Source organism: Pteropus alecto, unplaced genomic scaffold (assembly GCF_000325575.1).
Source record: "Pteropus alecto unplaced genomic scaffold, ASM32557v1 scaffold135, whole genome shotgun sequence".
NCBI classification, from domain to species: Eukaryota; Metazoa; Chordata; class Mammalia; order Chiroptera; family Pteropodidae; genus Pteropus; species Pteropus alecto.
This window is the reverse complement of record NW_006438076.1, coordinates 620,504-648,098: the sequence shown is the minus strand read 5'-3', so window position 1 is coordinate 648,098 and position 27,595 is coordinate 620,504. Positions and strand designations below refer to the sequence as shown.

The following is a 27,595-nucleotide window of genomic DNA, read 5'->3' as shown; positions in this document are numbered from 1 at the left end:
ATCAAAAATTTGTGGATATAAAAATATACTTATATATGGTCAATAGGCACTGATTGAATAGGGGTGTGTGTATGTGTGTGTGTGTGTGTGTGTGTGTGTTTGATTTTAGCATAAAGAAATCATGAGAAAGAGAAATACCAAATTCAGCCTACTTCGATTTTCTCTTGAGGGTTGAAGAGGTAATCCAGGGAGGATTCAACAGTGCTGGCAATGTTGTGTTGTGTTTTTTAAGCTGGGTGATAGCTTCACAGTTATTTGTTACACTTTCATACCTTTTTGTATCATTAAATGTTGCAAATTAATATTTATTAATTGACTCATATCTGCTGTTTGTACATGGGCTTATTAACACGCACAACTAATGTATGAGGAATTCTCCTGACATGAGAGAAAAATACTTAAAATATTTGTCTTAGAAGAGTTTTAGTTAGGATTTACTTCAGAGTCTAACTCTACAAACTCTTTTAATTAATATTTTATCTGGCAGAAAATATTTATGAGACATTACTGGCCTCATAAATGCAAATGGAATTTCTATAAATAGGAGAAAAATAATTTCCTGTGTGTCATATTCTAAGGAGAAAACTTAATTGTGAATTCATCTCTTGCTCTGTGAAGGAAGGTAAGAGAAGCAGATGGTGGTGGACAGAGGCAGCGGTTCTGTGCTCTAATTAACACGAGAACGCACACAGTCTCGGTTGCTTTCAAATACCGCCTCATCAATTGCAGACAAAGAAGAACGTGCTTAGCATCTTCCAAGCCCCCTGAGTAGTTCTTCAATTATGTCCCCTGCCCTTGAATGTCACCTGTGCTCTTTGGGAGACTTGAGCATGGAAAAATTTAGGCTCACTTAAATTTGCAAAACCCAGTCAGGAATAGAACCCCCATATTTCTCATTTTTCATGTCTAGGCTAAGAACTGAACCGAGGTCTTCTATATCCCAGTTCAAGGTCTCATCACTGTGAAAAAACTTACAAAATGGCATTTACCAGACCACCTTACATTTTGCTTCCAAGTCAGCCAGGCTCCCCCAATTAGGGCAGAAGAAATTTCAAAGTCTTCGTGTAATCTAAAGTCACTGTCGCCCCAGGACAGGGCACCTCACAGACTCAGAAATGCATGTAACGTGTGTCATCTGGGCCACGGAGCTACACAGCCACTGCCTCTCCCAAGAACTAGGAAATTAAGAAATTAAGAATTTTCTTCTCAGAGTGTTAAACCATAAGATCAACATTAATGGATGCACAGGGAGACTGGCTAAATCCCCTAAGGGGACAGATTAGTCAGGGCCAATAGCAGCCACATTGAATAATTGACACCCTCTCTGCAGAGAGACTGGATGGGGGTCTAGGAGGCAAATCCTGGCAGGGCCACTCTGCCACTGTCCCTGGGGAGGTTGCCTGGACATTGGGCTGTGTGCATGCTGGCGTTGACATAAGAAACACCCAAACCTGTAGAGTAATTTTTATGAGTTTATCTGAACCGAACTGACAACAACTGTCGGGAAGCAAAATCTCAACAGATTGAGAAAATATTCTGGAGAATGGCAGTTTTGCAGCTTATTTTATACATTAGAATCAAAGGAGGAGGAGGAGACATAAGGAGGGTGACATGAAGTCCATTGGTGGTAGGGGGTGAGAGAAAGCAGCAAGGAATTTCTCCGGGATTGGATAAAAAGGCAAAGTAAAGAAACACATACTTCCTTTACATTGGTAGCCACAGAATCATTAATAATTAACATTTACAGTACACAGAGATGGTGTGTGGGGAATGAGATACCAATGAGGAGTTCTGTGGTCTCCAGCTCAGGAGCATGGGTGGTTGTTCCCTGAGGTGTCTGGAAAAGAAGATTAGGCTGACATTTCAAAGGTTTGCTATCTTAGATGCAAAAGGACAATAGACAGGCTTACTTGGGTAAAGATTCACCTAGGTCACAGAATCTACAAGCCTAAGACCTGAATACCCACCATAACCCCTTTTAAGCTAGGAATTTTTACCTTCAGACCACCTTGTGTGGTTACTTTGGCCTCTAGGTTTGTAACGCCCATGCAGGCCTCCCCTGGGCTTGTCCGATTCAGCACACCACCCCTTTCTCATTCACACTGATCTCTTTGGCAAGAGAAGCCCCCAGGTTGCCGTCATGAGGCTAAGCTTCCACATCACTGTCATGCTTCTGTGCTTGCAGGAGAGAACAGGCTTGGTGCATCCTGGTCCCAGTGACAAGCATTTGTCCTCTTATAATTTAATAAACCATTTTCTTGTTGTAGAAAGTGTTCATTTGATAAATATTCATTGAGCACCTGTGCCAGGTGCTGGGGACACAGCAGAGAACAAGAAAGTCATACTCTTTGCCCTGGCGGAGCCTACAGTCAGTGGGCATTGGTCTCGGGTGTACCTATCCCCTACCACCACCCCCTCCAACTTCCCCCATCCTGGGGTAAGATACACTCAAGGCCTAGGGCAGGGATGTTGAACCCAAAAGTCTGGGCAACAGAGAGATGCCCTAGGTAACAGCATCAGCTAGGAAGGGCACTCCTAACTGACCCGTCCTCAGAGAAGCACGTCCACCCTTGCAGACAGCAGCCTGCCTTTTAAAGCGGCTGTGACCTAACGTCTGCAGCTGCCTTTCCTAGAAGCCATTCGAATTAAAGAATAAATGCATGCCATCATCTTCCCTCGAGGCAGGCAGGAATCCAAAATGGCTCCACCCAGCCGGTGTGCATTCAGCTCAGGCTCTGCCTCTGCGCTGTGCCGAGATTTGAGTGGAGGGAGCATTTCCCCGCTATTCCGACCGACACCCGCCACATTCCGCTGGAGAAGGCCGCCAAGGGGTAAGCAGAGAGCCCGCGGAGCAGGAGACCTGTTTCTGGTCTCTGGACCTGCTCCACCTCCAGTCAGTGGGTCAGGATGCCCCAGAACCCCACTCCACCCACAGGAGAGGCAGCCCTCCGGGTGGGGATGCAGCGCCCAGACTGTGGCTTCCCCAACTTCCCCAAGGGCCTCCCACCTGCTCCGTTCAGCTCAAGAAACAACTAAATTTTACCAACTGACACCTCAAGGCACTGCGGACTGACTGAGCAGCCCCTCCCAGGCTCTGATCCAAGATTTCTGCCCTCCTAGTTCCTTCTTTCGGTCTTCTCCACCGCACCCCGTAACCAGAGCGCGCTCACACCTGCACCTGCGGGCGCGCAACCATATGCACACGCGGGCGCTCACACCTGCACCCGCGCGCGCACAGACCTCCGTCATTAGCGTCTGCAGGACCAGAGGCACACCCAGCACAACTGCCGAGAGCACCGGGAGGCGGCGCGAGCCTGGAGACAGGAGCGCAGAGCCACCCGCCCTCCCCTCGGGTTCCCTCTCCACCTTCCAGGAGCCGAGTGATTCAGAACTGACGGTGTCCCCGGATCACGTGGGGAACCCGGCCCCCTCCCCCATCCCCGCCGCCTTTCCCTGTGGCCTTTTAAATCGGTTATTACACATTGTTACACAGAGATACGTTTGTAGTGGGGGCAGAAGGTGAGGAGAACTGGAGAAAGAAGAGGGCGGAGGGGACGGAGGGAGGAGGAGAGGAGTGGAGAGAGAAGGGGAGAGGGGGGAGAGAAGAGGAAGGAGGAAGAAGGAGGGAGGCTGACTCAGGCCTTGCTGTTCTGTTGCCCAGAAATGGGTCTCAGCTGTTGATCTGCCTCCCAGAAAGGTGCTGACAGGGGGCCGTGGTCAGGTTTTATGTCTTAGTTTACTTGGCTAGCAGCTAAGCATTGCTTATGTCTTTGAGAGATTCTCTGTGGGAGTAGGGGGCCAGGAATCTGCTTTCTAGACACATGCACCAGAGAGAGAAGCCTGGAGAAGGGAGTGACTGAGGGCTGGCGAGGAAGGGACAGGATGGCTTAGAAGCCTCTGTCCACAGGACCCACATCAGGGAGAGGCTCTAGGCAGAGACTGAGGCTGCAAGTAATGGCTGGGGCTGGAGAATCCCCTCAAGGGCCCTGAGCGCCCCTTGCCCCGCCTCTAAGGGACACCCCAGAAGTTAGAATCAGTGGGACTTGGAAGCTCCGATTGCAACAAGTAAGTTGTCTTCTTTTCCTCCTCTATTCCTCCCACAGCTCAGCAGATCTGGAAGGCAGAACCCACTCTCAGGGCTCCCAGGGCTTCCAGCCCCTAGCTTTTACCAGGAACCAGTGTGTTTGGGAGTGGAGGGGACTGGGAAGGGTTTAGGGCGGGTCCAAAGTTCAGCCAGGAAATCCGAGATCTCCATAGCCCTGCGGGCTGCCGTGGGCTTGGGGAGCTTTGCCTTCCGAGCGCTGTTAGTTAGGCTGTCAACATCTCTGCTCTGGTACTAGAGAAAGGATTCCTGCCCCTACCCCCACTCCCCACGAAAAGCCCCACTTAGTGGTGTGACTGGCCAGGGCAGTGAGGAGAGGGGCATCACTCCCCAGGGAAGTGGCTCTGCCTTCAGATAGGGGAGTAGAGGGCTAGGGTGGGGCAGTGCATACTCTGTCAACCTTAGATCCTCAGCTTAACCTTGCTTTCTTTTAAGTGTGGCCAAATTGGATGCACGGCCTTGCCATTTGTGCCCTCTTGCTGCCCTGTCACTTCCTGCATGCCGCCTTATCTCTTTTTAAACATCTTTCAAACTGTTCAGAAAGGCCAGGGGTCAAGACTGCAAGGACAGGGAAAGGCAATAGGGAAGGATGTGGCCATTATTCCCATTTTCTAAACCCAGGGATCTCCCTGGAGACCTGTCTGTGCCTCTGCTCAAACAGGGCTCTCCTCCTGGTGCCTTATGTAGTTCAGGCTCCCCAGATCAACTTCCCCCAACCTTTTTGGCACCAGGGACTGGTGCTCCTGAGAATCTATTGCCTGATGCTCTGAGGTGGAGCTGAGGTGGTGATGCTAGTGCTGGGGAGCAGCTGCAAATACGGATGAAGCTTTGCTGACTTGCCCATGCACACCTCCTGCTATGTGGCCCAGTTCCTAACAGGCCATGGATGAGTACTGGTCTGCAGCCCAGGTATTGAGGACCCCCGCCCCAGATCGCACCTGGCCCTCAAAGGTCCAGGGCCTCCCCCAAACTTCCAGTAAGATAAGACCAGCCCAGCAACACCAGAAGATCAGTGGGCACATAATGTGTCAGGAACAGATATTATCATCTTCAGTCTGCAGATGAGAAATTGAAGCTTAGCGAGACTGTGTAACTTTTAGAGGTACACAGCTTACAAGTGAGATTCCCACCTGGGTCTGACTCCAAAAGGAATCTTTTTATTTATTATTATTATTATTTATTTATTTTTTTTTATCACTAAGCTAAGCATCATAGGGCTTTCTGTTTCACAGAACACTTTTCCATGTGGGAGAGAGGTAGGTAGTGAAAAGAAGCTAATATTTATGGAACCAAGTACTGAGCTGGACACGTTCATATGAGTTAATCTGTGCGCCAGTCCTGAGGGAGAGGTCATTCCACCCGCTTTATAGATGACTCTGAAGCTTAGAGAGTTCTGACTTTCCCAAATCCATGCCTTTCCCTCAGATTCAGGTGTAAATCCCATCAGCACAGGGGCTGGGGCTTCCTAGAATCTGGAGGAAGAACGGAGCAGAACCAGGGATGTGGGATTGAGAGAGAAAAGGCCCTTGGTTGGGCTCTGACCCAAAAAGCTTGGTCGGCTCGACTGGGACCTTAAATAATCGATCTGACCTGAGATGGTATCACTCTGCCTAGAGGTGTAAAGAAATTTCTTCAGTGGGGATACTCAAGCATGGGGTGTGTGCTTCTTGGCAATAATGTCAAGGAATTGTCACTTACTGACTGCTTACTATGTGATGTTAGGGATTTAATGTATGTCATGGGATCATTTTTTAATATTCTCATCCACTTCTTTGCCCACTACTCCTCCCTCTACCTCATCTCATCCCGACCCCCTACAGCATCTTGTACCCAAACACTCTGAAGCTTTCACAGGGCAGAAACATATAACCTAAGGCTAGAAAAAAACAAGCATTCTTTTACCTTGAAGGAATTGTGGGGCCGGGTGGGGGCGGTGCATTTAGCAAGTGTTTATTACTGGTCAGGCTCTGTTCATTAATTATGAGATCGATAACAAATTATTACAACAGCATAAATTATTAGAACAGAGCCAGGGCCTCCCCTGGAAGAGGAAGGATCACACAGAAAACTTGTCTGCATGTTCCACAAAAGCACAGTGCTGTAGACCCTCCCTAAACCATGATCTAGATTCTCTAGTTCTCCGAAAGAAGGGGAATCACTCAGACATAGATTCTCCTGTCCTCTCCAAAAGCCACTGTACACTGCTGGCATTCCCCACAGGTGGTGGTTTCTTAATTAAGTAGCACACCTGCATCAAACAGGGAATGAGTGAGCACCATCCATCCAGCAGAGCAGCTGGAGGAAGAAGGAAGTGTGAGCAGAGAAGGGGCTGTAGGAAGCTAGCTGCCTTCTCCGGCGATGAAATCACATGGGTCCTCCTGCGTCTGCGGTCACATCCTGAGTGGTGCAGAGCTCTTCCCTCTGTGGGTCCAGCAGAAACATCACTGTGACTCTGTCACAAACATTCTCTGTCAGCCTCGCTGCCCCTGGCAGACTGCGCAGCAAGGTCCCTTTGGGCCTGTCTGTAAGCGTCTGCCTGGGCTTCTTGTCCAGAAGCAGCTCTAGTCACCTGTGATGAAGTTAATCCCACAGCAGACAAGAGACAACTAGAGTGCCCATTCTCCACTTTTCACTTGCGCTGAAAACAACCTGGTTCTCAATGCCTTCTGTGGTCAAAGCCACGAAGGGTGTACTGTGTATTCACATACTTAAAAACCATGTCTACTTCTGTTTTTTTGTTTTGAAATCGGTTCAACAATCATTTATTTGATCACCTGGCATGTACCAGGAATAATTAGTTTTTGAAAATCTTGGAATATGATCATTTGGGCAAGGTGATGCTTTCCATTTAGGAGAATGTTAGCAAAGGCTTGCATTTTCTGAGTAATACTGATTGAATATTTAGGCTGTGGGGTGGGAGGATGATAGAGAGGAAGGACGGGCACAAGAATCCATTTGGTATTTGGAAGGAGCCTTTTTCACTGTGTCCGACAGGCCATTGAGAGCTGACAGTGTTTCTAAGAGAGGGCCCATCATCAGATGTCTATTAAGCCAGTTTCAGCCCTGGAAGAATTTGTTTTATTTTTCTTAAAGACAACATAAGAAGAATGGGAGTTCAAAAGCAATGAATTATAGGGAGACTTTTGAAAAAACATATATCTGAATGTATTTCTCTAAGAGACTTGTGGAGTGGATTTCTTTGGAATTATTTTAAAACAGAGGGGACAGCTTCCCTTTTCTGAGACCCTGGCTGCTGAGGGATAGAGTGGTGGCCCTGCCAGGACAGCATAGCTTATCTAGTTCCTCCCACCTTGACATTCTGATAAATGAGCTATTCTAGTCAACAAAGCCCAGGCTGGCAGCAGCCCTTGCCAATAGCCGTGTTAAGTTAAATGTCAGAGCCAAACCTTTAACACATGACCCTGGAGATCCTGGCTGGTGCATAAATGTTGAATTCCATTATCGTTCCAGACCAGAGTGGGCTGAGAGGCAAAGGTCAGGGATAATCTGATCTGTTTGTCAGGTGGCAACGGCACTTCCTGGTCACCAAAGGTTAACCCACATAGTGGCCAGAGGCTGGGCTGGGGGTGAAAAGGGAAGTGGAGGGAGAGGGAGAGGAGAGGTCATGACAAGCTTTCCATCTTTCACGCTCATCTTCTGTGACTTGGTTGTTTGGGGCTGGGTGTGCTGCCCACTGCTACGCCTTCTCTCACACTTCAAGCTCCCTACCTTCAAGTCCCTAGTGCCATCATTCTACATTATTGCTTGCTGCTCATAAAGGTAAAGGGAGAAAAAAAGCAAGAACAGAGAAGTGCTTTCTGGGGACAAACCTGTACCTTGTCCTCAGAGTCTGCTCCCCTCCCAGGATTGTGCTACTGAGCACTTGATGCTCAAAGCCTGGCCAGGAGGAAGATCATAAAAGCATCAGAGATGAGGTGCTGCCTCTGCTCCGGGAAGCTGGCCATCCAGTAGGGACAATAGATCCCACAGGTGCCCAGGTCCCAGGGGCCCTTACAAACAAAGGCAATGACAGCCAGCTAACATGGGGCAATAGTAGAGCAACCCTACTGGACGTCAGGATATGCAGGCCTCTGAGTCCCAAGTCAAGTGGCCTCAGTCACTTTGGAGAATGCCCTTGATTGGATGAACTTAAAGTTACTCATAAATTCCTTCAGAAATACGTATAGAGCTCCTACGATAGGCCAGACCTTGTGTAGGAACCTGCGATAGAATATCGGGTCATAGACACACCCTACTTGCCCTACCTTGGAGAGCTCTCCCTGGACCCCCTGGGGAAGGTAGGCGTGCCTGTGAATACATTACGCCATCAGGGTAAGTGCCACTAGAGATGCGAGGACAGAGAGAGGGCCAGGGAGAACCAGGGAAGGCTTTCAAAGGAGGCTTGAAAAATAGGGAGGTCTGCGGGGATGGTGGAAGAGAGTAAGGAGTCCAAGGGACAGGCCTGGAGAGCCCAGCGTCCGTGGCCCTGAGCAGGCCCTGAGGAAGCCTGCCCTGATCATTTTCTCCATCTGTTTGGATTTCCCAATTTCTTCCCTTAAGTGCTCACACTCAATCATATTTTATTTCTCGCCCCTCCCCCTTTTTTTCTTCTCAGTTTGGCCTTTTTTTCCCTCCATTTTTATCTTTTTCTCTCACTCATTCTCTTAGCCATAAACACCCTTTAGTGATTCTTTAGTTCAATCCCTTTTCTACTGCATTTATTCTCTTATTTTTTATTAAACTTTTTCTTTTGACATATTTATAGGTTCACATATAGTTTAAGAAATAATGCAGAGCTCTCTTATATTCTCTACCCAGTTTCTCTGAATGGTAACATCTTATAAAACTATAGTAAAATATCAGAACTGTAATTATCTTATAAAAAGTTGACAATAAAACAAATTTCCCACAGAAAAAGAAATAATGAACAATGAAGAGACAGCCTAAAGAATGGGAAAAATATTTACAGACCACACTGATTAGGAGTTAATATCTAAAATATATAAAGAACTCATACAACTCGATAGCAAAAAATAAAAAAAGAATTCAATTAAAAATTGGGCAAAGGACCTGAATAGACATTTTTTCCAAAGAAGAAATACGACTGGCCAACAGGTATATGAAAAGATGTCCAACATCACTAATCATCAGGCAAATCATGAAAACCACAATGAAATATCACCTCACACCTGTTAGAATAGCTGCTATCAAAAAGGCAAAAGATAACAAATGCAAGGATGTGCATTGTTGGTGGGAGTGTAAATTCATGCACTCATTATGGAAAACAGTATGGAGGGTCCTCGAAAAATTAAAAATAGAACTACCATATGACCCAGCAATTCCACGTCTGAGGATATACCCAAGGGAAACAAAAACACTATGTCAAAGAGATGTCTTCACTGCCCTGTTCACAGCAGCATTATTTACAATAGCCAGGACAAGACATGGAAACAACCTAAGTGTCCATGGATGAAGAAGTGATGGTACATATATATATTCTGATATATATGTATATATATTTATCTTTGTCAGCTTAAGAATGTTATATTAAATAGAATAATACAGTCTAATTTTTTGGAATTGATTCTTTTTGCTCAGCATAATTCTCTGGAGATTCACTCAGGTTGGTGTGTGTGGATGTGTGTGAATTGCTGTGTAGTATTCCGCAGCGTGGATGTACCACAGTTTGTTTAACCATTCAGTCCTCAAAGGATATTTGGGTTGTTTCCAGTTTGGAGCTCTTATGAATAAAGCTGCTATATATATTTGTGTACTGTTTTGTTTTGTTCTGTTTTGTTTTGTTTTGTTTTGTTTGCATAAACATAAGTTTTTGTTTCTCTGGGATAAGTGCCCAAGTGCAATTGATGGTTCATGTGGTAGTTACATGTTTAGCTTTTTAAAGAAACTGTCAGACGCTTTTCATAGCAGCTATACCATTTTATATTCCCACTAGCAATGTTTGAGTGATCCAATTTCTCCACATCCTTGCCAACATTTGGTGTTATCACTATTTTTAATCTTAGCCATTCTGGTAGATGTGCAGTGATATCTCATTGTGGTTTTAATTTACATTTTCCTAATGGCTAGTGATCTCTTCAAGTGCTTATTTGCCCTCCATAGATTTTCTTAATGTCTTTTGCCCATTTTCTAATTGGATTGTTTAACTGTGGAATTTTGAGAGTTCTTTATATATTCTAGATACTAACTCTTGTCAAACATGTAGTTTGCTAATATTATCTACTACTCTAGCTTGTATTTTCATCTTAACAGGCCTTTTTCAGAACAGGTGTTTTTAATTTTGATGAGGTACAACTTACCAGTTTTTCGTTTTCTTTTATGAATCAGGTTTTGGGTGTCTAGTCTAAGAACTCTTTGCCTGGTCTAGGTCTCAAAGAGATTTTCCCATACTTTTTTCTTAAAGTTTTATAGTTGTATCTTTTATATGTAAGTCCATGATCCTCTCTGAGTTAATTTTTGTGTAAAGTCTGAGACTTGGGTCCAGATTCACATTTTTTTTTTTTTTTTTTTTTGCCTATGGATGTCCAATTGCTCTAGTACCATTTGTTGAAAAGACTTTCTTTACTGAATTTCTTTTGTACTTTTGTCAAAAATCAGTTGGGCATATCTGTGAAGGTGTATTTCTGGGTCCTCTGTTCTGTTTCATTGATCTATGTGTCCGTCCCCCTGCCAGTACCATTGTAGCTATAGAATACATTTTTAAATGGACTGATTCTATTCCTTTTATTCTTTTTCATAATTGTTTTACCTATCCTAGTTCTTTTGCCTTTCCATAAAAATTTTAGAATAATTTTATCTATATCTACAAAATAATAGTGTGGGATTTCGATAGGAATTGCATTAAATCTATATATCAATTTGGGGAGAAGTGATATCTTTACTGTATTACATCATCCCACCCATAAACACAGTTTGCTTCTTCACTTATGTAGCTATTCTTTAATTTCTTTCATCGGTATTTATAGTTAACAGCAGTTCTTTTTGATCTGCATGGACTAACTGTGTGCCCTTGGGCATATAGTTTAGTTTCTCAGACCTTCATTTTACCTTCTATAAAATGGGTGTAATAACGCCTACCTTGAAATGGCATGGAAAAGGGCAAATAAGATGGCAAATGAGAAGTGTCTGGCTGTACGTGTTCGATGACTTTTTCCCCTTTGACTGGTTCTTTGACGTGTCTTTGCTTCTCCCCAGCTCGCATGTCGATGCCCACATTCACCTTCACTTCACTCACTGTCTCCTTTTCATCCGTTGTTTTCTTAACTTTCTTTCATTCTCAATCCCTTATTCTAATTCTCTTCACTTTATTCTTCCCTTACCTCACTGGCTTTTCCTGCTTCATTCATTCTCCCGCGGATTTGTCTTGTTCCTGTTTATCGGGTCGTTTGGGGAATTTCTTTTCCTTCAGCTCGGAGTGTGACTCTAGAGCCAATCAACCTGGGTTCAGATCCAGATCAACAACACAAGCGGTTTGCTCATCATCCCTTGTGCTTCAGTTTCTTCATCTGTAAAATAGGAGAAACAGAACTTGCCTCATACCTTTTTGAAATGATGAAAGAAGTTAGTACATGTAAAGCATTTACAATACAACCTGGTATACGATAAGCCCCCAATAGGTTTTAGCTACAATTATTAGGATTTTACCTATTATGCCCTGTGTCTCTGGTCCTTTCTCACTGGCTCACTTACCTTCTATCATATCTCATCTTTTTTACTTGTATATAAGTATTTTCATATTCACATTATCTTGCTATCTCGATACTGTCTTGTCTGCACTATTCCCATATCATATTCCCTAATCATCATTGATAAATTAGCACCAGCCCAGGAAATTCGTCCCTTGGGCTGCAGAGAGGAAACAAGTGGTTTTTCATTTTGATTTAATCATTAATCTCCTTTATTATTTAATGCAGAATACATATTCACAGTGCAGAGTTACAATGAAGAGAATGTATTTTAAGTGTGCTGCTTGCTTGCAAAGAGATAGCAGGCTTAGAAAGGAAAAAATACTGGATAGACAGATACAAATGTGGGGAAAAATGTAAAATGAATTAATTTGATTTGCATGCCCCTTTATTCACGATTTTTCATACATCTTCTACAGGGGGTTTGGGGAGTGAATTTGGACCATGGCCAGTAATCCATGGCTGAGTATTAAGATGAGTAGATGTAAGGACCTCATCAGTGGCCCATGGCAGCCTGCCAAAGCGGGAAGTGAAATACTCCATCTTAAGCACATGAGAGCCAAACAAGTTGAGAACCTCAGTCACAAGCTTACAGCTTGCTCCATAGACACGCCGCTCAATAATTAGCTACATACGAAATGTTAAATTGCTTGATAGGCACTCGCATGTGATTAAGCCTTTCAAATCTATATTCCATACCTTGAATTAGGCCTAATTTTGCCATTTTAAAAATTGCTGAATATATTTGGACTCATTTAGATACACTCAAATGGGTCTTTTAAATACCATCAAAATGTTATTTTTGTCCCTGTATTATTTTCTCCAAAGATTTGAACTCCATAAACAAATGCCAGACTTGTCTGCTCCCATTTCAGATAAGAACTCTGTCTTCCTTTAAAAACCCTAAGTGAAACACTATTTAATCCTCCACTTTTATTGTTTTATCTTTATCGTGAACTCCTAGCATTTTTGTTTCTTTAATGACAAAGTAAGCATGTGATTAGTCCACAGCACTTCTAGTAGAGTACATTTTCCCCTCCAGATACTGTAAAATAATGCACCAGGTCGATTACTTCCTTAGAATTGTGGTGGAGAATCCTCCACGAATGCAATCCAATGAGCTGCCCATTATCTTCCCCTCATCTGGGCTGCCCAAGCCCTGAAGGCCCCAGCTACATCTGCTAGTGCCCCCTGTGGCACCGAGTGACCCCCTTCACTATGCAGCCACATGTTAGACCTACCTTTAAATCCCTCAGTGTTTACGTTACATAAAACTTCACATTCAGTGTTTCTATGTCTACAATGTCATCACATTGGGACTTAATCAGCACTTGTGTGTTCTGGGCAAGCCACAACTATCCTACTATAAAGTGTAACTAATATTATAGGATTGTCTTGAGCCAATCCAAGAGTTCTGAAAGAACCCCATAGACATGCAAAGTATCATTATTATTACATAGTAAGTCCATATAATGATAATACTGGTATTGTTTCATTCCTCATACCTGCTCTTAACCTGTAACAATTCAGCTTAGGAGGCCAAGTGTATTATACTGGTATTTGGCTGGTAGGATCTTCCTGATAAAATGGCAGATATTTCACTGACATTATAATTCCTGTGAATATTTCATTTCTTACACAGAGATCCAGGGTAGAGATCTATGGAGAAATGTGTAATTCAGGGACAGAACAGTCAGGATTATAATCCGCTTACATTCTGTTTGATTCTCTGGACTTTGATGGGCTTTGAGTGGGGAGAGTGGGAGGGTATGGGCTCTGCAGTCAGGCCAGTGTCATTCAAAAGCCAGGTTCTGCTGCTCACTAGCCATGCGAACTTGGGCCAGTTCCCTACCTTCTCTGAGTCTCGGTCTCCTTATCTGAGTAGTGGGCACATTGTACTCACTCCACAGTGTGGCTGAGATGATTAATGAGTTGACTTATGTAAGGCAGCTAGTGCAGAGTAGCATACACAGAAATGTCACTTCCAGGGCTATTCTGCAAAGAAAAACAAGAAGTCAGCACAACCTGCTGCAGGAAATATATTGAATATACGTTTAAAACAAAAGCAAACAGAGTGTAATGGACATAGGGAAAGTGGCACAGATGGACAAATGTTCCCTAAAAAGCTTGCTCTGGTCAGGATGTCTCCGAGTCAAAACTAGGGACTAGAGTCACTCTGGGAGTAACCCCAGTCCTGATCCACATTGCCACCCTGACTTTTTTCGAAACTATAATCCCACCCACACTGAGGACCAGATTCAAGGGACAGAGGCAGCCCTCAGATGCCCTAGGATGGAGGCCCAGGATGCCTGAGGAGGGATGCCTCAGAGACAGTCATTCTGAGCAGTCTGATGTAGCAGTGCCCGCATCCCTCGAGCCTTCCTCACCCGCCTTACCCAGCAGCTCCCTTGCAGAGGCCTTAGCAGCTCAGCAATCAATACGTTGTGCCTAGACATCTGGGTGATGAAATGTCCTGTCTGACACAGCCTGTTCTTCCATCCACATTGTCCTTGGCTCCACATTCCATTGAAAGCCCCTCCTGCTCCTGGCACACACTCCCCCTCACATAGCCAGGAGACATTTTTGCATTCCAGAGAGAGGGATGCCAAAATTCACTTCGCTATGGCAGACCTTGGCAGAATCCTTTTTCCTGGGCACTCAGCTTGAAGCAGAACTAACAAGAGTGTGCATTCCCTGAGCCCCCATGAGCCCACGACAGTGAGAAGCATCCTAGGCATAAAAACCAACATACGTGGTCTACCTCCACTGCCCTCGCAGAGCTCCTCAGTCCTATCTTTCCAGGATGCCCTAATCATTGGTACTCAGCATCCATTTCATCTGAGCCAGAAACAACTCGGGCGGTGACCTAACTCACCCTCCTCTGGAGAGGGAGCTCCCTCTATCTTCTTTGAAGTATTTATAGTCAGAAATCTCTCCTCATTGAGAACCACCTCCCTGAGCAGTGAAATGAAGGACTGCAGTGCTCACCCAAGGCTCTGTTCTCTGCAGCACATTTGCTAGGGGTGTGATTGAAGAAGGCAGCTAAACAGAAGAAGCGCTGTAAGAACAAGGGGGTCATGGCAGCCACCTGTATGACAGAGGGGACTGGGGGGTGTTGGGGACAAGGCTGTGGTCACAGAGACAGGGCTGATTAGGACCATGGGAACCAGGCTGGTGGGAACTGAAGGAGCAGCCCCTTTGAGCCCTCTCTCTGCTACGGTGCGAGTCCCAGTTTGGCCTCTTGGCTTCCTTTGCACTGAGGACTGACAGGCTGTGTTCATGGCAGACCCATTAGTGCAAACAGGAAAGCTTTGAGGGTTTATTGACATTACCACGACTCCTAACACCACGCTCAGCATAACACAAAGTACAGTCCAACATGTGCACGCGAGGAAAAGCCTTTCTACGACTCAAGAGCCCAGAAGCATATAAATCGGCAGCTGACAGACTGAATCTGACTCACAGATATATTTTCTTCGGCTAGCTCACTGTTTCAAAAATTGTTGAATTAGTTGGTAACATTAGGAAAAAAAAAATCATGTTTAAAAGTCTTCATTTCTAGCTTTTCTGGAAAAAGACAGTGGAGGATCTTGCAGTACTAGCTCCACATTCTTGCATAGCCAGAGCTTTCTTAACTCTAGCTGAGTAGCAGTGGCCCTTGTTATGACTTCATGTGTGCTCAGCTCACCTCAGTCCCCACTACTCCCCATTGTGTCCCCAAACCAGGAGCACGTTTTGGTTGCATTTACTGTGGGTTTACATAATTTATTTTCCTAAAATAAAGATACTCACATGTTTTAAAATCTTTTTCTCTATCAAAGATGTGAAAATGAAGGTGTAAGAAGACCTCACGTTTGAATAAAAATAGGAAAAAAGTAATATCTCATCAATAAGCATTTGCAGTGTGTCTGTGTTGAAAGAAGCAGCAGCTCCATTCACCGATCCCACTCATCTCTTTTAGTAGGCAGCAGAGTTCAGCACCCCATAGGTTCTGGTTACTACAGCATACACACCCTACTCAGCTAAAATATTCATGAGTGACAAGGTATTTGCCCCCACTCCTGGCAGAGGCAGACATACCTTAGATGGAGGGAAATCCAGCCGTGAGTTGTTACGAGTTAAATTGGTGGCCGCTAGTTAGTGGTCTCTACCTTGTAAGGAGCCATACTGTTGAGAGACATTTCTGAGAGTGAATGAGGCACTCGGTGATTATTCCAGAACCACAGATATTAGCTGGGACATGTGGAAACTCTGTGTACTTGGAGCAATTAGGGGCCTGTGGAAGCAAGTATTGCTGTAGTTAGAAAGTCAAGGAGCAGCTGTAAGCATGAACGGGGAAGGGGCGGGGTAGCTCTGGAAGAGAGCAGGCGGGTGAGTGCAGGATACAGACCCAGCAGGAGGAAAGAAAAGATGGCCCTAGCTCTGCTGTGCCTCCTGGCACAATGGACACAGAGCAGTAAATCATAAACTGGTTTCCTAACACAGATCAGGATGTGTCATCTGTGGCTCCTGGGCCATGCTTTTCAGAGCATGAAACCCACTGAAGCTCAGAACCACTGATAACCTGGTCAAACCCAAGGGCCAAGGAGAAGCAACTTCAGATGCAGCGGTGGCTGCTTTTAGAGGCTTTAGAGTTAGACATACCTGGTCCTGCCACTTAAAAACTGAGTGGCCTTAAGCAAATCACTCTGCTTTGGTGATCTGTAAATGAGGTACTAAGACAGACCTAATAGATTTGTTTGCATATTTAATGAGAGTGCCTAAAAAGCACCCAGCACAGATAGACATGGCACATAATGGGTGTTCCATACATGAGCTACTAGTATGGGCAGTGGCGGGGAGTCTACTCCCAGTTTCTCAGTTTAAGAAGGTTCACTTCACCCTCCTTCACCAAGCCTTTCCTGACTCTTCCTCACCCACCATGGCCAAACAGAATTAAGAAATGCGCCTTGGTGCCTCTGTTGCACTGATAGTTGCCTTTGTGTTACTGGCCATAAACGAGCTCCTTGAAGGCAGAAAATATTGCTGTGGTCCTTAGTCTAGGCCGTCTGTCAGAATCACCTGGGGTCAGGTTCTCTGGGTTGGGACATTGGCCTCAGGCCTCAGCATGGCATCCAGCTTCCGGCCGACTACAATATGCACCCAGGGTGGGGACTGGACTGAGCACCAGCAGCACCCTCATCACTGGGAGCTCTTTGAAAAAATGCTGACTCTGGTCTCGATGTAAGAAACACCCAAATCTGTAGAGAAAATTTTATGAGTTTATTTGAACCAAACTGATGAAAATTGCTAGGAAGCAAAATCTCGACAGATTGAGAAAATATTCTGAAGAATGGCAGTTTTGCAGCTTATTTTATACATTAGAACCCTAAGGAGGGTTACATGAAGTCCATTGGTGGTTGATTAAGGGGGCAGGAGAAAGCAACAGCGGGGAATCTCCGGGATCGGATAAAAAGGCAAAGTAGAGAAACACATACTTCCTTTACATTGGTCGCCACAGGATCGTTAATAATTAACATTCGCAGCACACGGAGATGGTATGTGGGAAACAAGATACCAATGAAGGGTTCTGTGGTTTCCAGCTCACGAGCGTGGGTGGTGGTTCCCTGAGGTTTCTGGAAAAGAAGATTATGCTGACATTTCAAAGGTCTGTTATCTTAGAAAAGACAATAGACAAGCTCACTTAAGGTAAAGATTAGATCTTGAGAATATCATGATAAGTAACATAAGTCAAACAGAAAAAGTCAAGAACCATGTGATTTCACTCATATGTGGGATATAAAACTGAAAGCTCTGAATGTACAGGACAAAGAGATGATTACAAACTCATAGCACAGACAACAGTATAGTGGTTACCAGGTAGGTAGTGAGGAGTCAAATATAGGGTGATGGAAGATTTGATTCTGGGTAGTGAATGTACAACGTAATATACAGAGGATGTATTATAGAATTGTACACTTGAAGCCTATATAATTTTATTAACCAATGTCACCCGAATAAATTTTAAAAAAGAAAAGATCGACCTACCTCAAGGAATCTACAGGCCTAAGATGTGACTACTCATCATAACACCCTTTTAGTTAGGAATTTTTTTCTTCATACCATTCTACTAGTTACTTTGCGTCTCTGAGTTTGTAAGGTCCACCACACAGGCCTCCTTTGAGCTTGTCAGGTTTAGTATGTGGCTCCTTTTTCCATCCACATTGGAAATCCCGAACCTACTGAATCAGAATCTGCATTTGATCCTGTGAACGAAAAGCACAGGAAGGCTGGCTAAGTGCTGTTCCACCCACTTCCATCCCCAGAGCTCAGCATGATGCAAATGTACAGTGACTGTTCCGTGAGGGTTTTACTGATTGACTGAATAAATCTGTGTGTCACAGTTTCCAATGGGCCTTCTTCATATATAATATCTTACAGACTCTCGCCTAGATATTTTTTGAACCCTAGTTCAAAAATCAAAACCATAAAATATTCAGGAATTAAAGAATAGGCTCCCACCTAAGTTGATAAGAACAAATAGCTGCAAAAAGATGAAGTTTTAAAATAAAATACCTGACAAGTTTTTAAACATTTATTACTACTGAGCTCATTGCCATTAAAGCTCAGAATGCACTAAAACGAGGAGTTGTTGTTGTTGCTGTTGTTGTTGTTGTTGTTTTAAGGTTGGTAATGCTGACAGCTTGGAAACCAGGTCTGGCTCCCTGGGAGGAGCCACCCCATCAGTGTGGTTTGGGCACAAGCTCTGGGTGGCTGGGGCCACTAGCCCTGGCTGACCCCTCCTTGCTAACGAAGGGCTCAGACACAGGCTTCGGGGCCACCCCACTTGGTCTCGAGATTCAGAGCTTCGTTCTCCCCTTGCCGACCCCTCCTGGCCCCTTTCAGCTCTTTCTAGGGCTTGGAGAAGGCGATGCATCTGCCCTTCTTCCCCCACCTCCCAGGTGGCGGCTGTCCTGGGACTAGAGGAAGAAAAGCAAAGCGGCTAGAGCTGCCCTTTCCAACACAGGGGGCCATTTGTCCAGGGACAGGCAGCTGAGAGAAAAGGGTCCCGGTAAGCCAGGCTCGCGGCAGGACACCAGGGACCCTGATCCCACGCTCCAGGCCGCAGTGCTCAGGCTCCCAGGTCCCCTGTCCCCGCTGTGCTCTAGGGCAGATCTGGTCCAGTTGCGTGCGTTCTGGGCTCCCCATCCCCAGTCGCCTCCCCAGTTCCTCTTGCCCATGCTCCCGCCACCGAGGGTCAGGGCGAGATCACATCAGAGACCCAGGAAGCCTGGAGCACAGGAGCTGACCTCTGCTGTTCTGTTGGAAGCAGGTCATGGGGCAAGAGAAACGCCTGGATCTGAGCTCCAAAACAGTCTCTGCCTCAATGTGGCAGCCCAAAGAGAAAATCCTTAGAACGTTCTTCAGGCCCAGCTTCTTGGGGGAAAAAGAGCAAGGGGTTCCAGCCAGGATTCCACAGAGGTAAAACATGAAGGACGGTGCTCTCTTGTGCAGCTACCAGAGTCTGGAGCTGTGTTTGGATCTCAGCTCCATAGCATGAGCTGTGTGACTTTGAGCAAGTTATTCGGGCTCTCTTTTTATTTCCCCCTTTGTGAAATGAGGACAGTCCCTCCCTTATAGGTGCAAATGACATGAAGCCAGGGATGATGACATGAAGCATGATGACACACAGTAGACACTGGGGACCTGTTGGTTCTCCTTCCTCATCCTTGAATTGCTTGAAGCACTGGGGTGGGCCTCTCCTCCCCTCTCCCAACCCTACCTCTAGATAGAAAACAATAATAACAATAGTACCACTTAAAAGAGCTTCTATAACCCAATCACTGTACACATACCTTTCAATTAATCTTCACAGCAGTGCTCATCCCTATTTTGCAAATAAAATAACTGAGGCTTAAAGAAGTAACTTCCCCAAAAGTCCCGGGCTTAAGATAAAAGAAGGATCTAGGCAATCTGATGTCAGAGTCCACTCGCCTGCCTATCCATTCATTACCTGGTTCCCCCTTCTAGACTGTATTAATGTTTTATTTCTGCTGTAGGAAATGACCACCAACTTAATGGCTTAAAACAACATCTGTTTATAAGCTCACAGGTGGGAAGTCCAGCCATGACAGGGCTGTGTTCTCTGCTCAGGTGTCACAAAGCTAAAATTCAGATGTCAGAAAGCCATCTTCTCCTCTGAAATTCAGGGCCTCTTCCAAGCTCCTGTGGTTGTGGCAGGATTTAGTTCTTTGTGATTGTAAGACTGAGGTCCCTGTGTCCTTGCTGCTGTCAGCAAGGGGCTCCTCTCAGCTCTTAGAAGTCACCCACATTCCATGCTCTGTGGCCCCATCCATCTTTAAAGCCAGCAAAGGATAATTTCCCTTTTATCTAATTCTTCTCATGCTTCTAAATCTCCTGCTTCAGGGAAAGCCCAGTCACTTTAAAGGCTTATCCGATTAGGTCAGGCTCACCCCAGGTGATCTCCCTTTCTTAAAGTCACCTGTGCCATAACATAACCTACTCATGGGAGTGAGTGTCCTGTCCCTGAGTCTGGAGGAGTATACAGGGAGAGTATACCTGAGAGAGGCAGCAGGAAACTTGTGAGCATTAAAATCCCACCTTTCTGTATCTAGTATATACTTGATTGGTCTCTGAGGGCATTGCGGCAGCCTATTTACCAACCCGTTTGGAATATTTTCATATTTTAACAACCAGTACAGCCATCTAGATTTATATAGAATAGTATACAAATATCTCAGTATGAGATCTGATATATTCTTCTCCATTGCTCTTCCTCCAACCTCATCCCATATCCCAAACCTCAGGAATGAAGACTTTGACCCAGAATGTATAAAAGAGAAAAAGGAGATCTTTAAGGATGTCTGCTATTTCCATTTTTACAGTAGGGAAATTGAGTCTAAGACAAAACTCTCAGCTCAGTGCTCCCTTTAGGAAACCCGGTTGACCACCAAGTGCAGTTCCTATCAAGCTTCTTCATCCATAACTCTTGACTTTCTAGAGCAGGGGTCCCAACTCCCAGGCCGCTGACCAGTACCGGTCTGTGGCCTGTAAGGAACCAGACTGCATAGCAGGAGGTGAGTGGCAGGCCAGTGAGGGAAGCTCCCTTTGTATCTGCAGTTGCTCCGCACGCTAGCATCACCACCCCAGCTCCACTTCAGATCATCAGGCATTAGATTCTCATAGGAGCACCGGTCCCTGGTGCCAAAAATGTCGGGGACCTCTGTTCTAGATCACCTCCATGACACAGAATTTTTTTCATTGGGAGAGAGAGGTTGAATTCTTAATACAGAAGTCTGTTTAATACACATTCATTAATGTATCATTTAAAACACAGCTTCTTTTGATTTTGCCTCTTTTGATCTTTCTCCACTTGTGTTTGTATATCAAAGAGATTAAACCATTTTGCTGGACTTTAAGCTCCGTCTTTCCTGAGAGTTTTAATCATGTCTTGGCACAGCTTCCCATTCAGGGACACCGGAAAGGATGAAAGATGAAGAGCAGTGATGGACTCGATGAGGTTTAACAGGATTTGCTCAAGTCAATACCTTTCCCTGGTCCTACAGAGAACAGCTATGGTACTTGGCTTGCCCTGGTCAAAGCCTTTTTCCTTGCCTCTCTCTCCACAAGCAGTTCTGCACAGACCTCTACGTTCAAAGGGGTTCTAGAATATAAACTGTATCTGCATCATCCTATTCACTGCTTTATCCCCAGCTTTTTGGACAGGTGCTGAACTGTAGTAGTTCCTTGACTAATGCTTGCTGAATAGATGCGTAGAAAGGATCTTGAAATTTTCACTAAAGAAGCAACTTCATCCCTAAATATTCTTTTCATGGGCCTATGGCCCTGGAAGCCGAGATTTTTTTTGCTCTTTGACAAACCTGAGCAGTAGAGACTCCAAGCCTTATAGCTCCAAATCTGCCCTGCAAATCACTCACTGGGGTTTTTCCATATTTGACTTAGATGCTTAGGCTTCTTTCTTCATCTTTAAAATAGGCTTAATGGAATATTGCATTAAATTTCAATTCAAAGAGAGTGGTTGAGTATATGTTTACACTTATACTTATGTTTGTATCCAGACATTCTTTCCCTGGATTCCCCTAATGGCCCGCAGGGCTGGACGAGCAGAAATGGGGTTTATAGCAGTTAGGACTGTCTCTTTGAATTAAAGAACAAGTTTGTTGGGAGCTGAGCTGGAATCCAGATCTCACCTGAGTTGAGCAAAGAATTGCTTCTGCAGACAATTGCAGTGCTCTTGGAGAACATATCCCAATATCAGATGGGAAGTAAACCTCCTTTTCCTATCCACTGGATACACGAAGTTTTCTGATCTGGGCTGAGGTGTCCTAGAAAACCTTTTTCTGTTTCCAGGACAGCACAAGGCCTTCTCCTACAAGAACATATGAAAGGGTGTTTAAAAATAAAGAAGGAAACAGTGCAGAAAATCAGCAGAAAGCTGTTTTCCCGAAAGAGCTGAGGGCAAGAGAAGGTGCTTTCCCAGGTACCCCGGCCAAGGCCTTGTGGGCACTGTGCCTGCCCTACCTGACCTCAGGGGCCTGAGGAGTCCACGGCAGCACCCCTTTAGACCCTGTCTGGGTTTCCAACAGCTGAGGTCCCCAGGGGCACACAGGGCCTTGAGATTCGAAGCATTTCTCACTATTTCTGGGCATTCTCCATCAAATTTTCAGTAAAAAGTCTCCTACCTAGGAGTACAGCCAAATCATGCTTGAGATCCTGTAAAGCGACACCAAGCTCTTCACTCATTTATCTTTGTAACTGTCGTGACAGGGAGCAGGGAGCAGGTGGCCCTGTGCAGAGTGGGAAATGGGCAATGGATTTCTGAGACAAACAGCCCTTCCTATGAGGCTTCAATGTAACATTTTAAAGGTTACCTTGAAATTGCTGCACCCATCCAGGCAGAAGAGGAAAAGGTCTGCCAGCATCATCTGACTTTCTATGGTGGGTGAAAGCTTTCTCATGTAGTCAATGAGGCAGTTGGTTTGATGGTTTATAGAACACTCATCCAGGTTGTTCTATCACAGAAACAGTTTCCAGGAAAGGTGAGAACCTAAGAAACCAAGACAAGCTTGCATATGCTGATGAAGAAGTGCTGAATGATAATATCCCTGGAAGTGACTTCTCTCAGGATCAGAAACTCATAGCACTTTCTGGAGGGAGCAGCTCATCAGTCTAAGCATGAACCATAAAACATCCAGTCTGCAGGCCAGTGTACAGTGGGTGCTGTGAGCCCTCAGGCTGAAGCCAGATAAACCAGGATCCAAACCTAACTCAGCCACTTAACTTCCTGAGCATCATTTTCTTGGTCCAAAGATTGGAGGGATAATAACAATATTCGTCTAATAGCTTTGTTATGCAGATTATAAAGGAGCTAATAGAAATAAATTTCCTAGCACAGTGCCTGGCTCATGAATGCTCAGAAATTTAAGCTGCTATTATTAGCTGCAGAGATTCTCATGGTCTTTCTTAGCCTCATTAGTGTCTTAAAGCATTTTTAAATGGGTATGAACAGAATATCGGAAAAATAGAGTATTACAGGTTTCTGGGTGTTTCTTTAGTGTGGCATATACTCCAAAAACATTTTACAGATTTTTAAAAAATTTTTATTGAGATAGAATTGACAGATAACATTGTATTAGAGGTATATGAGATAATGATTTGATATATGTTTATATTACAAAATGATCACCACGATAAGTTTAGTTACCAGCCATCACCACACAAAGTTACACTATTTTTTCTTGTGATGAGAACTTTCAAGATCCACTCTCTTAGCAACTTTCAAGTATAAAGTGCAGGATTATTAACTATAGTCACCATGCTGTACATTAGATCCTCAGGACTTATAACTGGAAGTTTGTATCTTTTGACCCCTTCGCCCATTTCACTCACCCCCTCACCTCGTACCCTCTATCCCTCCTCCCCTCGCCCCCTCCGGCAACCACCAATCTGTTCTCTATATCTATAAAAGTGATTTTATTTTTAGATTCCACGTATAAGTTTGCAGCCTTTTGAAAATCTTGGAGCATTAATACTCATGTTCACACCGGTTTCTTAGAGGGCAGCGAATTGCTGTAAGAAAGTTTGTAATGGCGGGTCTACCAGCAATTTGTCATATTAGTAAGTGCTCAGACAGACACGGACTCCCCTCTCAGATAGATGAGTGAATAACTGGTGAATCAGATACATACTGCCTTGTCATTACTGTCTGTTACTAAGATCTCAGATAAAAAGAAGGGAGACAGAGTGATCATATAAAGAAAAGAGCACAGGCTTTGGGCCCAAGGAGCAAAAATCCAAATATCGATTGTGCCACGTACTTGTTTGGTGGTCCAGGTGTCACTTAACCTCTTTGGGGTGTTTTCTTATTTATTTATCTATTTATTCAGTGAATACTTTTTGAGTACCTAGAATGTGCCAGGCTATGATCTGGGTGCTAGAATGTATTAGGGAACAAAACAGACACAAAATTATGCCCTTGTGGAGCTTACAGTTTTTTTTTTGAGACTATTAGAAATTAAGATGACACATAAGCAAATGGCATAGCATTTATATGATGGCGATTACAAGATCTAATTCTGATGGGTTATTGTGGTGGATGCAAATGACAGTCCATGTATATTACCTGGATGATAGTAGTCATTTGATAAATTGTAGAAATTGTTATTTTTAAATTTGCTCCCAGATTTCTTTAGACTCTTTAAACACTTAATGTATATCACGCCTAGGAGCTGTTCATTTATTCATTCAACAAACACCTATTGAGCTTCCATTATATGTTAGACCCTGTACTAGTCACCAGGGGATACCAGCCCATAATAGAAGATAACATGGTCCCTGCCCTTGAGAATTCCCCAGGCCGGTCGCTGTACACTAGATGAGAGGCCTTTGCTAGAGCACAGAGGTAGGAGTGCCCTCGAAGTCTTATGTTTCGGGGAATCAGAACAGTCCACCTCACTGATGATGTCTTTTTTAACTCAGCATATCCCAGCTATGGCTGGTGATTCTAGGAATGCTATGCACCAAGATATGGAGATTGGAGTCACTCCCAGGGACCCTAAGAAGATTCCCAAACAAGCTCGCGATTACATCCCCATTGCCACAGACCGCACCCGCCTGCTGGCGGAAGGCAAGAAGCCCCGCCAGCGCTACATGGAGAAGAGCGGCAAGTGCAACGTCCACCACGGCAATGTCCAGGAGACCTACCGGTACCTGAGCGACCTCTTCACCACGCTGGTGGACCTCAAGTGGCGCTTCAACCTGCTTGTCTTCACCATGGTCTACACCGTCACTTGGCTGTTCTTCGGTTTCATTTGGTGGCTCATTGCTTATATTCGGGGTGATCTGGACCATGTCGGTGACCAAGAGTGGATTCCCTGTGTTGAAAACCTCAGTGGCTTCGTGTCCGCCTTCCTGTTCTCCATTGAGACCGAAACCACCATCGGGTACGGCTTTCGGGTGATCACAGAGAAGTGCCCAGAGGGGATCATACTCCTCTTGGTCCAGGCCATCCTCGGCTCCATCGTCAATGCCTTCATGGTGGGCTGCATGTTTGTCAAGATCAGCCAGCCGAAGAAGAGAGCCGAGACCCTCATGTTTTCCAACAACGCGGTCATCTCCATGCGGGATGAGAAGCTCTGCCTCATGTTCCGGGTGGGTGACCTTCGCAACTCCCACATCGTAGAAGCCTCCATCCGCGCCAAGCTCATCAAGTCCCGGCAGACCAAAGAAGGGGAATTCATCCCCCTGAACCAAACGGACATTAACGTGGGCTTTGACACGGGGGATGACCGTCTCTTTCTGGTGTCGCCACTCACCATCTCCCATGAGATCAATGAGAAGAGCCCTTTCTGGGAGATGTCGAGGGCCCAGCTGGATCAGGAAGAGTTTGAAATTGTGGTCATTCTTGAAGGGATGGTGGAGGCAACAGGTAAGACACTGCATCCTCCTTGGCCCTTTCCATGCCCAGGAGCTTAGGCCACCGGGATTCCAGACGATGGACGTTCACGTCTGAGAATCTTGAGATGGCACAGTCAACCACCCCGCCCCCTAAGCTGTGCTCTGAGGAGTATTGTTATTTAAAATGGAATAATAACAACAAATAATGTTCACAGAACTCCCTCGACTTCCAGCGATAGTTCTAAACTTTCAACATATAATAAATATCTCATTTAATGCTCTCCTACACCCTCTAAGATAGTGTTCCTTATATCACAGATTAAGAAACAGAGGCACAGACAGGCAAGTTATTTGCCCAAGAGCAGTTCTACTAAGTTGTAGAGCCAAGATGCACCTCAAGGCAGGGGGATCCCAAAGCCAGCACTCATTTCCAACAAACTATACCACCTGCTCCCACCCATCCTGAAGCAGGTGTCTACCAAAAAAGAGTTTTGTGATCAAATAAGTTTGGGAAAGATGGGGTTGAACAAAGATGATCTGGTTTCTTAATGGTACAAGTTGATGGCATCTTACGTGTTGTGAATTGCTTCACAAGGAAAGGAGAGTAAGCGGCATTTCCCAAACTCAAGGATTCCCAAACTCACAAAATCCTCTTTTTGAAGAGATACCTATGCCCTAGATCTGTGGGAGTGGCTCGTCTAGTCCTCCCCGCCCCCCCACCCCTACTTTCCTGGAGCAGCCTGCCCCTAGCTTCCCTGTGGTAGGCTGGCTCAGGGAACACTGGGCATGCAGAAAACAGTGCATCCAAGCCCAGTTGTGACCAAGCCATGCCCTCTTCGTGGCCAGCCTGGTACCTCCTGCTCAGCTATTGACTCTAACAGGCAGCTAGTAGCTGAGACCTTCTACCATTCCTCAATCATGACAGAGCTCTGTGTGGGGCTCCAGGGAGCCCTAAGCCTGAGGAGCCAAAGAGTCCACCCCCAACAATGGCCAGACCTCCTGGGGAGAGGAGCCCTCAGTGAAACCTGAACTCTGCTTCCTATTCCCTTCCTCTATCTCCCTTTCTCTTTTTTCACTACACTGAGCAGTTGTAGAAAACTAACTCAGGCTTGGAATGATATGTAGTTTTTTTAATTCTTACAACAACACCACAGGGCTGGCTTCAGTTCCATTTAACAGACGTGGAGGCTTCATGGGGCAGCTTCACGTAGACAGGAAGTGGTCATACCCGAATCTTTCACTATCAAATCTAGAGCTTTGTCTACCACACCACACTGCCCCCTAAATCTTAGGGGCCTGTCACAAAGATGGTCAAATAAGCCTTCCTCACCTTTCAGGAAACTGGTTGCTGGGTGGGAGAGTCAGACAAGCACAGCCACAGACCTTCCCATGCGGAGCCAGTGGGACCTGGCTGGGGGTGCGAATGGGCTCCAGGGGCTGGTGCAGCTGGACTGCCTGGCCATCTGCTGGGCCGGAGCCTGGCCAAGCAGCATATGGTGGCAGTAATGGGAGCCCCTGGGGCCCAGGACAGTCAGGATGCTGGAAGCCTCCCCCAGCAGGGCTGGAGGCTCAGAGGTCATGCTGCCCTTGGTGCCAAGCTCAGGGTCAGAGCACAGGCTGAGTTTCTGTGGGGAGGAGCTCAACTCCAAGGCCACAAAGAAGAGGTCAGTTCAAACACATGGGGGCAAATAGGAAAGCTGTGCATTACCACTCTCCTGGCCACCCTCACTGCCACGTGAAGCAGAGGGAGCAAGTGCTGAGCCCACCCACCTGGCTTCCTTCATCTGGTCTCTTTCAAAGTCAATGGCCTGCAGTTGACCTGCCCTGTCTGGTTGACCTTCTTCCATCTCCTGACCTGGGGTACCCTTGCTAC

At 45.4% G+C, this 27,595-nt stretch overlaps 1 protein-coding gene across 1 annotated transcript in view; it reads left to right on the top strand.

The window, feature by feature from the left end:
* Positions 1–3,846: 3,846 nt before the first annotated feature.
* Positions 3,847–27,595, top strand: part of KCNJ5 (potassium voltage-gated channel subfamily J member 5) — a 29,059-nt gene continuing 5,310 nt past the window's right edge. Inside the window, exons 1-2 of the mRNA XM_006915187.3 lie at positions 3,847–4,065; positions 24,805–25,753. Of these exons, the coding sequence (XP_006915249.1) occupies positions 24,817–25,753 (937 nt within the window). The 5' untranslated portion in view covers positions 3,847–4,065; positions 24,805–24,816. The remainder of the gene's footprint in view (positions 4,066–24,804; positions 25,754–27,595) is intronic.